Raw genomic sequence first — 13414 nt, 5'->3', positions numbered from 1 at the left:
CTTTGTTGCTTCCCTAGTTCAAGTGCTCTTGTTAGGACTGTCAATTTAGCTAGCTGTGAGCTTGTGCCTGGGGGCAAAAATTGTGCCTTTATGGTGTCACATAAAGTCACCACAGCATATCCAGCTTGCCTTCTTCTTGTTCCGTAAAGGAACTCCCATCTGTGAACATGGTGAGGTCTGGATTGGACAGGGGAAGGTTTTGAAGGTCCTTCCAGGCTGAGTAATTTATAGCTAGGACCTGTTGGCAGTCATGTTCAGGATTTCCTTCTAATTTCTTTGAGAGGAAGGTGGCTGGGTTTAGATTAGAGCAAGAATTTATTTGATGGGGCTGGGGATGTGGCTCAAGCGGTAGCGCGCTCGCCTGGCATGCGTGCAGCCCGGGTTCGATCCTCAGCACCACATACAAAGATGTTGTGTCCGCCAAGAACTAAAAAAAAAAGAATTTATTTGAGGGCTGGGGATGTGGCTTAAGTGGTAGCGCGCTCGCCTGGCATGCCTGCGGCCCCGGTTCGTTCCTCAGCACCACATATAAACAAAGATGTTGTACGCCGAAAACTAAAAAATAAATATTAAAAAAAAATTCTCTCTCTCTCTCTCTCTGTCTCTCTCTCTTTAAAAAAAAAGAGTTTATTTGAGTTATGGGTCCATCTAGAAGCAAGGTTTGCTATTTTAGAAGGTGCCTGTCTGAGAGCCATAGTCCTCTTTTTTTAAAATCCCTGAGAGATCATGGGAGGTGTAGACAATAAGGTCTCTTCCCATGGTGATTTTGATTGCCTCAGGGACTAGTAGGGCTACTGCTGCTACTACTCTCAAACTGTGTGGCCATCCTCAAGATACTAAATCAAGGTCCTTACTGAGATAAGCTACTGGCTGTTGATCAGGTCCCTTTTTTTGTGTGACCACCCCCAGGGCTGTTCCTCCTCTGTCAGTGACAAAAAAGGTTAAAGTTTTATTCTGTAGGTAAGCTGAGGGCGGGAGCTTGGAGTAAGGCTTTGGCATAGTGTTTCTTTGAGGAGGCTGTAAAGAGGCTTAGCTAATTCTCCACATCCAGGAATCCAAAGCCTGTAGTATCCGGTTATCCCTAGGAAGCCTCTAAGTTGCCTTATGGTCTGCTGTAGAGGATATTGTCCTATGGGAGTTATTCTTTCCTGTCCTAGTTTTCGGGTTCCTTGAGACAGCTGTAATCCTAAATATTGAATTGATTTTGGCATAATTCAGCTTTCTTCTTTGAGACTTTATAACCCTTGTCAGCTAAGAAGTTTAAAAGTTTTATAGCGGCCTCATGACATTCTTTTTGAGTGGAGGCACATAAAAGTATGTCATCTACATATTAGAGGACAGTCAACAGATATTTTATCTCTGAATTCTGTTAAGTCCTTAGCTAGGGTTTGGCCAAACAGGTGAGGGATATCTCTAAATCCTTGGGGTACTGTTCAGGTTAATTGAGATTAGCTATCTGGTTCCTCAAAGGCAAATAGATACTGCGATTCTAGTCTAGGGGTAACAGAAAAAGGCATCTTTTAAATCTAACACAGTAAACCAAGCAGCAGCTGCTGGAATCTTGGATAATAGAGTATGCAGATTAGGAACTATAGGGTGGAAGGGAACAACTGCTTCATTAATTATTCTGAGGTCCGTGACTAGGTGCCATTCCCCATTAGGTTTTTGAATTCCTAAAATGGGTGTGTTGCATGGACTCTTGCAGGGCACTGAAAGTTTTTGCCTTTTGAGGTTCTGAATGATCTTTAATAAGCCCTTTTTTTTTTTTTTTTGCTTCTGGGCTTAGGGGGTATTGTCTCTGATGTGGAAAGACACAGGGATCTTTTAAGACTATTTTGATTGGGACTGCACTTTTTGCCATCTGATTTTGCCCTCAGTGGCCCACACTTTCAGGTTTATATCACTTCTAATAAAGGTAAACATAATGGTCCTCATGGTCCCTAATTCATTGTAATGGAAGTCTGAAGTTTTGAAAGTGAGTCCCTTCCCAATAAAGGGGTAGGGCATTCTGGGACTATCAGGAATGAATGAGAAAACATCATCCCATCCCACTCACAACTCAATGGGGGGGTTGGACTTCTTTCCATGTTTGTTTGATATTTACATTCCATGTAATTTGTTGTTTTGTGTTTTTTGTACCTTTTTTAAAAAAATATGGTATGGATATAGACACAAGGGAACTTTTGTATACTATTTATGGGAATGTAAATTAGATCAGCCATTAGAAAAAGTAGTATGGAGTTTATTTAAAAAGTTAGAACTAGAACTAGAACTAAAACTACCAGTTATGCACAGAGGTATGTGCCTGTAGTCCCAGCTACTTGAGAAGTTGAGGCAGAAAGATTGCTTAAGCTCAGGAGTTTGAGGCCAGCCTAGGTAACATAGCAAGACCCTGTCTCCCTTAAAAAAAAAATTACCATATGCCATATGATCCAGCAATTAATATTGCATTGCTGTTCACAATTAACAAGATATGGAGATCAACCAAATGTTTATCGGTGGATGAATGGATAAAGAAAATGTAGTACACAATGGAATACCATTTAGCATTAAAGAAAAATGAAATTATGTCACTTCCAACAACTTAGATGAACCTGGAGGGTGCTATATTAGATGAAATAAGCCAAGCACAAAAAGACAAATGCTACATAATCTCATTTATTTACATGTGAAGGGTAAAACTTACAGGAACAGAGGTTTGGATATTGGAAGAATTTGGGAGATATTGGTCAGAGGATATACAATTTCAGTTAGGAGAAATAATCAAGAGATCTATTGTGCACCATGTGACTATAGTTAAGAAAAATATATTACACATTTGAAAGGTGCTAAGAGAGTGTACTTTGTTTTTACCACAAGAAATGATAGCTGTGGGAGGTAATGTATTAATAAGAGAATGATAATGAGTTAAAATTTTTGTGATAACAAAAGACTATACTTCTTATTTTAGAAAGCAGAAAATATGGAGTACTTTGAGAAATTCACAAGAATGGGTAAAATATAAAGTAGAAGTCTTTTCAATAACTGAAATAATTCTAAAGATTCCATAAAAATGAATGGGTTATTTAAACATCTGTTATTTAATAACTCTCTTTTAAAGGATTCTCTTTTTTTTTTTTTAAAGCTTTTTTCTTTTTCTTTTCTTTTTGTGGGTACTGGGTGTCCAACCCAGGGCCTAATGCATGCTAGGCAAGTACTGTATCACTGAGCCATATTCCCGGCCTCTAAAGTTTTCTTTCCTTCTTTTTTCCTTTGGTGTACTGGGTATTTAATCCAGGAGTGCTCTACCACAGCTCCTTTGGATTGTAAGAAACATCCCCAGTCCTTTTTATTTTTTATTGTGAGACAGGGCCTTGCTAAGTTGCACGAACTTCTGATCTTTCTGCCTCAGCCTTTCAAGTTGCTGGGATTACAGGCATGGGCTGCCATGCCTGGAAGATTTTTATTTTCTTATTATTGGAGTACTTCATCTCATACATACATCTATTTTCATTTCTAACATAATCACAACTGTAATACTGACTAGTGAATCTTATTATATAACCAGATGAAACATGATTTTATTACTATGAACTGGTTTTCCAAAGTGGTACTTAGAGTAAGAATCAATTGATATCTTCTTGATTGCAGTATTCCTTAGTGCAGTATTATTATTTTTATTTTTATCTCTTGCACGTAATGCTTAGTAGAAGTGTATTTGTTCAGTGAAATAAAAATTATTATGTAGAGGCATATATGATACTACTATATCATAAATTCACCAATTGTTTGAAAAGGCCTTTTATATTTTATTTAAAATTATTAACTTTTTCATATGAATTATCCTATGTTTATTTTTCAACATAAATGATTCACTGTTTTTTCTGGGTTTATAATGACTTAGTCATCTGTTCTTTTTTTGTTGATTGTTATATTCCTTTTGCCTATTTAGGTTCAAACTGTATATATCATGGATCGATTTGCATCTTTTCCTCTCACTGCCCTGGTTTCCTATCTCCCTATTTATTTATTTTATTTTAATTTTTTTGCAGTGCTGGAGATTGAAACCATAGCCTGAATTACATATTTAACCCCTCTTTATTTAGATTAATTTTGAAAATACTACTTCTATGAGCAGTTTTAGATTCATAGTATAATAGAGAAGAAGGTCCATATACTCTCTGCCCCGACACATGCATTATAGCCTTCCTCATTATCAGCCTCTCCTTCCAGAATGTTACATTTATTACTGATGATTGGCACATCATTAGCATCCAAAGACCATAATTAACATAGGGTTCACTCATTTTGTTGTACATTATATGGGTTTGAACAAATATATAATATTGTGTATCTGCCATGATAGTATTATACAGAGTAGTAAAAATCCTCTGTGCTCTACTTCTTCATCCTTTCCTTCCCCCAGCCCCTGGCATCCACTGATCTTTTCACTATCTCCATCGTTTTCCCTTTTCCAGAATGTCATGTAGCTGAAATCCTAGAACTTATGGGCACAATATCTTTATTTTGTTTATTTATTTTTATGTGGTGCTGAGGATCGAACCCAGGGTCTCACGTACAAACCCAGTCCTCTATAGTCATTTTTAGACTGGCTTCTTTCACATAGTAAAATGCATTTAAATTTCCTTCTGTTTTAACATGGCTTGATATCTCATGTCTTTGTATCATTGAAGAACATTCCATTTTTTGGATGTAGTAGATCCATTCATTTACTGAAGGATATCTTAGCTGCTTCCAAGTTTTGGTAATATGAAAAACCTTTTATAAACATCTGTGTACCTACTTTTTTTTGTGGACATAAGTTTTTAGCTCCTTTGGATGAATACCAAACAATGTGATTATTGGATCATATTGGAGTATATTTGAGATTGTAAGAAACCAACCAGTCGTCTTCCATAGTAGTGTTTTTTATTCCCACCAGCAGTGAATGTGAATTCCTATTTTTCCACATGATTCCATCTTGCTGTGTCCTACACAGTGAATGAACAACTTATGGAACGCAGGCTGTGAGCTGGCTGAAAAAATAAAAGTCTAAAGAAATATTAAGAAATAAAGACAAAGACATGGAAATAAGTGAAAAGGGGAGGCATGGTGGGAAGATCCAGCTCTGATGGAGACTGGACCTAACAAGGAACAAGAGTCCGCATTTTATTTTTGTAGGTAGGAACACCAAAGGGTTTCAGTGTGAAAAACTTCTTGGGGTAAACAGGATGAGGTTTGGGAAAAACAACATGGTTGGGGTTTAGCAGGTTAGACCCATCTCTTCTATCTCCAGGCAGCTGGGATTTGAAATCAAGGCTTTTTGAAATAAAGAATTCCATAGCAAGCCCTGAATATCCCAGGGGCCATGCTGCAAATGGGCATTCCCCCTGGTGCTTCTGCACCGCAGGGTTTCCAGAAGCAGTTCCTCAAGTTCAAAACAATGATTATATACTTTATATACAATGATTTATATAAGGACAATTCCAGCTTTTTTCTTTCTTTTTTTTTTTTTTTTTGTCAGTAGTGGGGATTGAACTAGGGTGTTCTACCACAGAGTTACATCTCCAGCCCCACCCACCTTTTAACTATTATTTTTAAATTTTGAGATAGGATCTTGCTAAGTTGCCAAGGCTGGTTATTGATCCCCCTGCCTCAGTCTCTTGAGTCACTGGAATTCTACTGTGTGCCAATGCGTCTGGCTACTCACCAGCATTTGATATTGCCAATTTTCTGGATTTTGGGCATTTTAGTAAGTACATGGTGGCATCTCTGATGACATATGATATGGAGCATTGTTTCATATGCTTATTTGTCATCTGTGTATCTTATGGTGAGGTCTTTGCCCCCCACCCCCCTTTTTCTTGGGATTGAACCAAGGACCTTGGGCATACTAGGTTAATGTTCTATTGCTGAGCTACACACCTCCCACCCTTTATATTTTATTTTGGGACAGGGTCTTGCTAAATTGCCCAGGCTGGGCTTGAATTCTCATTCCTCCTTTCTCATCTTCCCTGGTAGCTGGTGTTACAGGTATGCAGCACTATTCTCAGCTGGGCCTATTTTTTTTCTATTAATTGATTTTTAAGAGTGGTCTATTTTGGATCCTTTTTCAGATATTCCTTTTGCAAATATTTTATCACTTTTGTGGATGCTCATTATTCTCTTGACAATGTTTTGTAGAATTTTAGTAAAGACCAGTTTATTCATTCTTCCATGGATTATACTTGTGCTGCTGGATGTAACAAGTTATTTATCATCAAACCCAGCCTCATCCAGATTTTCTCTGGTGTTATCTAGGATTTCCATAGCTTTACGTTTTATGATTATGTATCTGACTTATTTGGTTTAACTTTTTGAAGGGTCTAAGGTGTTTGTGTCTAATTCCTTTTTCTTTTTTTGCATGTAGATGTCCAGTTGTTCTAGCACTGTTTGTTGTAAAGACTTTTTTCCCTCCATTGTATTTACTTCTTTGTCAAAGATAAGTTGACTAAACTGAGTGTGGTGGCACATGCCTGTAATCCCAGTGAGGCTCTAAGCAGTTTAAGGAGACCCTGTCTCAAAATAAAAATGACTGGAGATGTGGCTCTGGGACTGAAGGGCCCTGGCTTAAATACCTAGGACAAAAAAAAAAAAAAAAGAAGAAGAAGAAGAAGAAGAAGACTGTATTTAAATGGCTTTATTTTTGAGCTCTGTTTTGTACCACTGATCTGTTCATCTTCTCTTTTGCCTCTACCACATTGACTTGATTCCTTTATATATTTCTAAATAAAACTTGCAGTCCTTAAGTTAAACATTTCAAACAGATAATTTTTAAGGTAGAATAATTCTTTTATTCTAAGAGTTATGATAAGGAGGTGAGTTAGGTAATTTTTTCTAAGCCTGAGAATTAGACCATGAAGGTTAAAACTATACAAGTTCTTGGTCTTGAAAAGAAATGAATAAAAATTGATGAAGAATCATATTTTTAGGAACAGTATCAACACTGATGCCAGGGTGGTGTTTTTCATCATAGTCCCTTTCTCTGAAAAGATCTAGAAGTGACTTTCATAAATATGAATACATTATAGTATAGTAGCGGCAGACTTGAGATTTTCTTTTTAATCTATGTAAACATAATTTTAGCCAAAACTGGAGATATGAAGTGTGTCAGTTATCAAGGTTGCAGACTTTAAACTTGGACCTCAGTCTTTTAAGCACATAGGCTTCCCACTTGATCATAGTTGTACCATGTAGCATAATTACAGGAAATTTAATGAAAGCATTTAAGGTTGGATTTTCAAAAAGGAAATGTTCTGGGGACTGGGGCTGGGGCTGGGGCTGGGCTGGGGCTGGGGCTGGGGCTGGGGCTTAGCAGTAGCGCACTTGCCTGGCATGTGTGAGGCACTGGGTTTGATTCTCAGCACCACATATATAAATAAAGGTCTGTCAACAACTAAAAAAAAAAATAATAATAATTAAAAAAAAGGATGTGTCCTGACAAGAGTAAAAAATTCTGGAGAATGAGAGGTAGGTTGAATGGCTTGAGAGGTGGGAACACAATAAATTATATGGTTTGGGCAGCAATAATGCTACAAAAGTGCTTTTATGTATTTGTAGGATAATTTATATTTGCTGAAAAGGTTTGGGGTGTGGGGAATCACCAACTGCACTTATGTCATTGGTAACCCTCTTGGCTTGGCTATGTCATTGTTTTTATTTCTATATAAATTTTTCATATAATGATATCATATCTTCAGCTTATCTTTACTTGAACTATTTAATGTCATACTCAAATGCATATTCTAAAACTCTTTTTCTTGTGTTATGAAACTGATATGTACTGTCAGAGCACTAATCTCCAGACTATATAAAGAACTCAAAAAACTTAACCCCAAAATAAACCAAACAACCCAATCAATAGATGGACTAAGAAGCTGAACAGACACTTCTCACAATAAGATATACAGTCAATCAACAAATAATATGAGAAAATGTTCAACATCTCTAGTAATTAGAGAAATGCAAATCAAAACTATTCTAAGATTTTTGTCTCATGCCAGTCAGAATGCAGTTGTCAAGAATACAAGGAGGATGTGGGGGAAAGGCACATCGATACATTGCTGGTAGGAATGCAAATAGGTGTAACCAATCTGGAAGCAGTATGGAGATTCCTTAGAAAACTTGGAATGGAACCACCATTTGACCTAACTATCCCACTCCTTGGTCTATACCCAAAGGACTTAAAATTAGCATACTATAGTAACAGCCACATCAGTGTTTATAGCAGCTCAATTCACAGTAGCTAAACTGTGGAACCAACCTAGATGCCCTTCAATAAATGAATGGATAAAGAAACTATGGTATATGTACAGAATGGACTATTACTCAGCATTAAAAGAGAATAAAATTATAGCATTTGCAGATAAATGGATGGAGTTGGAGAATATCATGCTAAGCAAAGTAAGCCAGTTCCATAAAACCAAAGGCCAAATGTTCTCTCTGATAAGTGGATGCTGATCCATGATGCACGGACATGTGGGCTGGGAAAAATGGAGGAACTTTAATTGGGCAAGCGGGAGGGAGGGGAGAAGAGGGGGTATGGGGGCAGGAAAGATGGTGGAATAGGATGGACATCATTACTCTAGGTACATGTATGACTGCACATATGGTACGACACTGCATCGTGTACAATCAGAAATGAAAAGTTGTGTATAATGAGTCAATATACATTCTGCTGTCATATATACCTAATTAGAATAAACAAAAACTAATATATGCTCAATCAGAAACTTAGAAATTGTGTACCAGCTAAAGATGACGACTTTGAATAATTTGGGCTATTATCTTTCATTCTGTATTCTGAGTATATGTGTATTAATTTGTAAATTTTAAAAATAATGGAGTCACACTGTATTGCAGTTTTATTTCCTGAGAACTTAGTTTTTTTTCTGAAAAATATTTATATTTTGTGATTGTGATAGACTCTACGAATATGAACATATGAATGAATATATGACATTAAAAGTCTAGTTATTTTAATGTATGTGGTTAAAAGTCATGATTGTTGTTATCTGCAGGAGTGTTACTTGAAGAGTAGAAAGAGAACGAAGGGATTCTGTGGTGCTGTTTCACAAGTGTGTTTATTTTTGTGAATATTGAGCTGTAACATGCATACATTTTTATATTTGTATATTATACTTGAATAAATTTTAAAAGGTTTAATAGTTATTGAAATAACACAGATTAATAACCTGGATGATTGGACAGAGAAATGAGGAAGTATTTTAGAGAACTGTTTTCCTCAGTTCTTTTCAATGATATAAATAGCTTATTTTAAAAATGTTTGTTGAGAAATGTTAATTTATATCTGTGTCTGACCTCCAGCCATTTGGACTAATTTTATTCCTTTATGGCAACCAATGACAGGAATTCAAGGACTTTAAATCTCTGAAAGTAATAGTAGCAAACTAATCAGAAATGAAAGAATGAAGGAAACAATCAAGTGGAGGAACACCCTACATAATGGGAGAAAGTATTTGTAAACTATACATATGGCAAGGGGTTAATATCTAGTATATATAAGGAACTCAGCTAAGTGTCTATCAGTTGATGAATGGATAAAGAAAATGTGATGCATATGTACTGGAGTGCTAGTCATAAGAAAGGATCAAATTCTGTTATTTGTGACAACTTGGATGGAAATGAAAGATAGTATGTTACGTGAAATAAGCTGGGTGAAGAAAGACAAGTCTCGCATGATCTTGTGGAATCTAAAAACACTCGTTTCATACAAGTTGAGAGTAGAATATTGGTAATCAGAGACTGGAAGGATGGGAAAAAGTTGGTCAGTGGGGATTAAGTTAGGAGAAATAAATTCTTTTTTTTTTCCTTTAATTTTTATTGTTGGTTGTTCAAAACATTACATAGTTCTTGACATATCATATTTCACACTTTGATTCAAGTGGGTTATGAACTCCCATTTTTACCCCGTATACAGATTGCAGCATCACATGGGTTACACATCCACTGTTTTACATATTGCTATACTAGTGTCTGTTGTATTCTGCTGCCTTTCCTATCCTCTACTATCCCCCATCCCCTCCCCTCCCATCTTCTCTCTCTACCCCATCTACTGTAATTCATTTCTCCCCCTTGTTTTTTTTTTTTTCCCCTTTCCCCTCACTTCCTCTTGTATGTAATTTTGTATAACCATGAGGGTCTCCTTCCATTTCCATACAATTTCCCTTCTCTTTCCTTTTCCCTCCCACCTCTCACCCCTGTTTAATGTTAATCTTCTTCTCATGCTCTTCCTCCCAACTCTGTTCTTAGTTACTCTCCTTATATCAAAGAAAACATTTAGCATTTGTTTTTTAGGGATTGGCTAGCTTCACTTAGCATAATCTGTTCTAATGCCATCCATTTCCCTGCAAATTCTATGATTTTGTCATTTTTTAATGCAGAGTAATACTCCATTGTGTATAAATGCCACATTTTTTTTTTTTTTATCCATTCGTCTATTGAAGGGCATCTAGGTTGGTTCCACAGTCTTGCTATTGTGAATTGTGCTGCTATGAACATCGATGTAGCAGGTTTGCCTTCCTTGCAGGCGCTGGGGCGGCTCTGCCCCTCCGCGGGTTGCTGGGCCTGTTCTGCTGGTGGGTGGCAGGTCCGCCTACCTTGCAGGCGCGCGGTGGCTCTGCCCCTCCCCCAACCGGGGCGATGTGTCTCAGGAGAAATAAATTCTAGTGTTCTATTAAAGTACAGTGGGTGACAATAATGACGATGTAATACTGTATATTTCAGAAAAATCAAGAAAGGATTTTGAATATTTACATCACAGAGGTAGATATGCTTACCTTGATTTGAACATTATATAATGTATATGTTTTGAAACATCACATAGTATACTAATAAATCTGTACAGTTTTTATGTGTCAATTAAAAAATGCCAGTATCTCTAGGGGGAAAATAAAAGAATAGACTAATCTGTTTAGAATTTAACTTAAAAGTGAACAGACAAGGAGCCTATCTATCTAGCTTATTTACGCTGCATCTCTAACCCTTTTCTTTACATTCATCATTGCTTGTTTGTTGAGTTTACACACCTGTGTTGGTTGATTCACAGGTGTTACCACTTTAAAAAAAAAGTTTTGTCAGTATGATAGGTAAAAATATTGTTGTCGGGCTGGGGATGTGGCTCAAGTGGTAGCGCGCTCGCCTAGCATGCGTGAGGTACTGGGTTTGATTCTCAGCACCACATAAGTATAAAATAAAGATATTGTGTCCACCTAAAAAAAAAAACTAAAAAATACTAAAAAACTAAAAATATTGTTGTCTTTTAATTTGTATTTTAGTTATTGAAGCTTAAAAGTATTTTTATTAAGGCACATGGATTTAATTTTTTGAGAATTTTGCTATTTAAGTAGTTTAGATGTGGGTTGTTCATGTGGTTGGTAGGCATTAGTCTTTTGTGGCTATTGAACATTTCATGTGGAGCTAGTTCAAATTGGGATGTATCATACGTGTAATCTGATACATACTGGATTTTGAAATTTATGAAGAAAGAATGTAAAATACCTCAGTAATTTTTGAATGTCAGTTGCACTTGAAATTATGGTATGCTTGGATATATTAAAATTATTTTTACCATTTTCTTTTTACATTTTTAATGTGGCTACTAGAAATTGTAAATGTACATATGGTGGGTGTTATATTTCTGTTGGACAGTGCTGGTTGAGATAGTAATCTAATCATTAGTGATTAGGACCTAGATTAGTGTAATATTTATAGAAAGGAAAGTAGGGAGTATTTTTTAAGAGATTATGAATTATGCATGTATCTTACATAAACTCTATTAAAATAGAGCATATTTTACATTTGTGTGTCTTTCCATCATGGCTTTGTAATCAATAAAAACACTTTTTGAAGTCAAGAACTATGTCACTATTATTTTTACATTCTTCTCTGTATCTTCTGCTAGTTTCATAGAAAATTGATTTGAACAAACAAGATTAATAGGATATCATATATTTTATAAGCTTAAGTTTTAGAAAGTTGATCATTGAGTGATTCTTATGCTGTATCTTTCAATATCATAATTTTTCTAGTGATCCCTATCAGTTGTATTCTTGAAAGGTAATATGGTAAATGAACTAACATCTATTCATATAAATGCCAAGCTTTCTGTAGTTATTTGATGTCTTTTTTGGTTTAATCCTTATTATAACCCTATGAGGAAAGAATCTACCACCATCTTATGGATTATGAAATTTATGTTGAGTAATTTTTCCAATGTTATGTTAACCAAAACAGATAAGCCCAATTTCAGAGCTAGCACTTCTGTACTGTAGCTTTCTGTTCAATTAAAGATAGCCAGTTATTTAAAGTGATTTGAAATTCATGTATTTTGGCTGACATGAAATTAATGGAAATGTAAAATGATAAATTTTGACATTATATATTACATATTCAATAAGAAAGTAAATTGAGAAAAGTTCCCAAAGCCTAATGGGAAGAAAAAGACACATTTTTTTTTTCTCATTTTATTGTGTATTGCAATTCCAGACATTGAACCATATTTCATGGAGGAAAAAATTAAGTTTTAATAGTTTAACTGTTTCTTTTATTTTGTCTTTCAGATAAAATCAAAGACAAAATTAAAGAGAGAGACAAAGAAAAAGAGAGAGAAAAAAAGAAGCATAAAGTAATGAGTGAGATCAAGAAAGAGAATGGAGAAGTAAAGATTTTACTGAAAAGTAAGTTTATATTCAGTGAATTTTGTTTCACTATATTGTACATATTGTGATTAGAATAAGGAAATGCTATGTTGTACTGATATTTGATAAGAATGAACATTAATGGAGAGGAAATAAAAAATATAGGGAGTTCTGATCTGCATGTAACATGTATTTGGTATTTGTTTAGTGAATCATTAAGGTTTCAAGGTTAAACTTCACTAAACTATTAGATTCCTTAAATAATTTTAAAATAAGTTATCTGACCAGTATTTGTATATTAGTGTTTATCCATATTTAGATAATCTAAAATAAAAGTGTAAAGCAATTTTTAGTCTGATAAGGATGATGAAAAGAAGTGATCTTACAAATATTTGACTTTAATTACCATATCATAGTCTAGAATTGAGAGGGAAGATAATCAGAAGGGATACTGTGTTACTGTATGTTTATTTATTACATACTTAAGAATATCTTTTTTGTTTCTTGTTTTCTTTTTTGGTACAATTGTATTCAGGTACTGGTTTTATGTGGGGTAGCTTGGGGAGAATAATTTTAAGGATAGATAGATAGTTGGGTAATATGTCTTTTCATTTAATCTGAACTTTTCCGTAGAGAATTTATGCTGAAATACATGTACAGAGAATCTTAAATTCACACAGATAGCAATATATGAAGAATCAATGGCATTCATTTGTTAGATAGCTAGGAAAGTCATT

At 35.3% G+C, this 13414-nt stretch overlaps 1 protein-coding gene across 1 annotated transcript in view; it reads left to right on the top strand.

The window, feature by feature from the left end:
• Rsbn1l (round spermatid basic protein 1 like) overlaps positions 1 to 13414 on the top strand; it is an 81673-nt gene that overhangs the window by 18552 nt on the left and 49707 nt on the right. Inside the window, exon 2 of the mRNA XM_046464162.2 lies at positions 12600 to 12716. Within this exon, the coding sequence (XP_046320118.1) occupies positions 12600 to 12716 (117 nt within the window). The remainder of the gene's footprint in view (positions 1 to 12599; positions 12717 to 13414) is intronic.

The sequence above is a fragment of the Marmota monax genome, unplaced genomic scaffold (assembly GCF_021218885.2).
Source record: "Marmota monax isolate L192 unplaced genomic scaffold, Marmota_monax_Labrador192_F-V1.1 WCK01_AAM20220418_F8-fsc00065, whole genome shotgun sequence".
In the NCBI taxonomy this organism is placed as follows: Eukaryota; Metazoa; Chordata; class Mammalia; order Rodentia; family Sciuridae; genus Marmota; species Marmota monax.
Note: the sequence above shows the minus strand (reverse complement) of the source record. Positions and strands in the feature narration are given on the sequence as shown.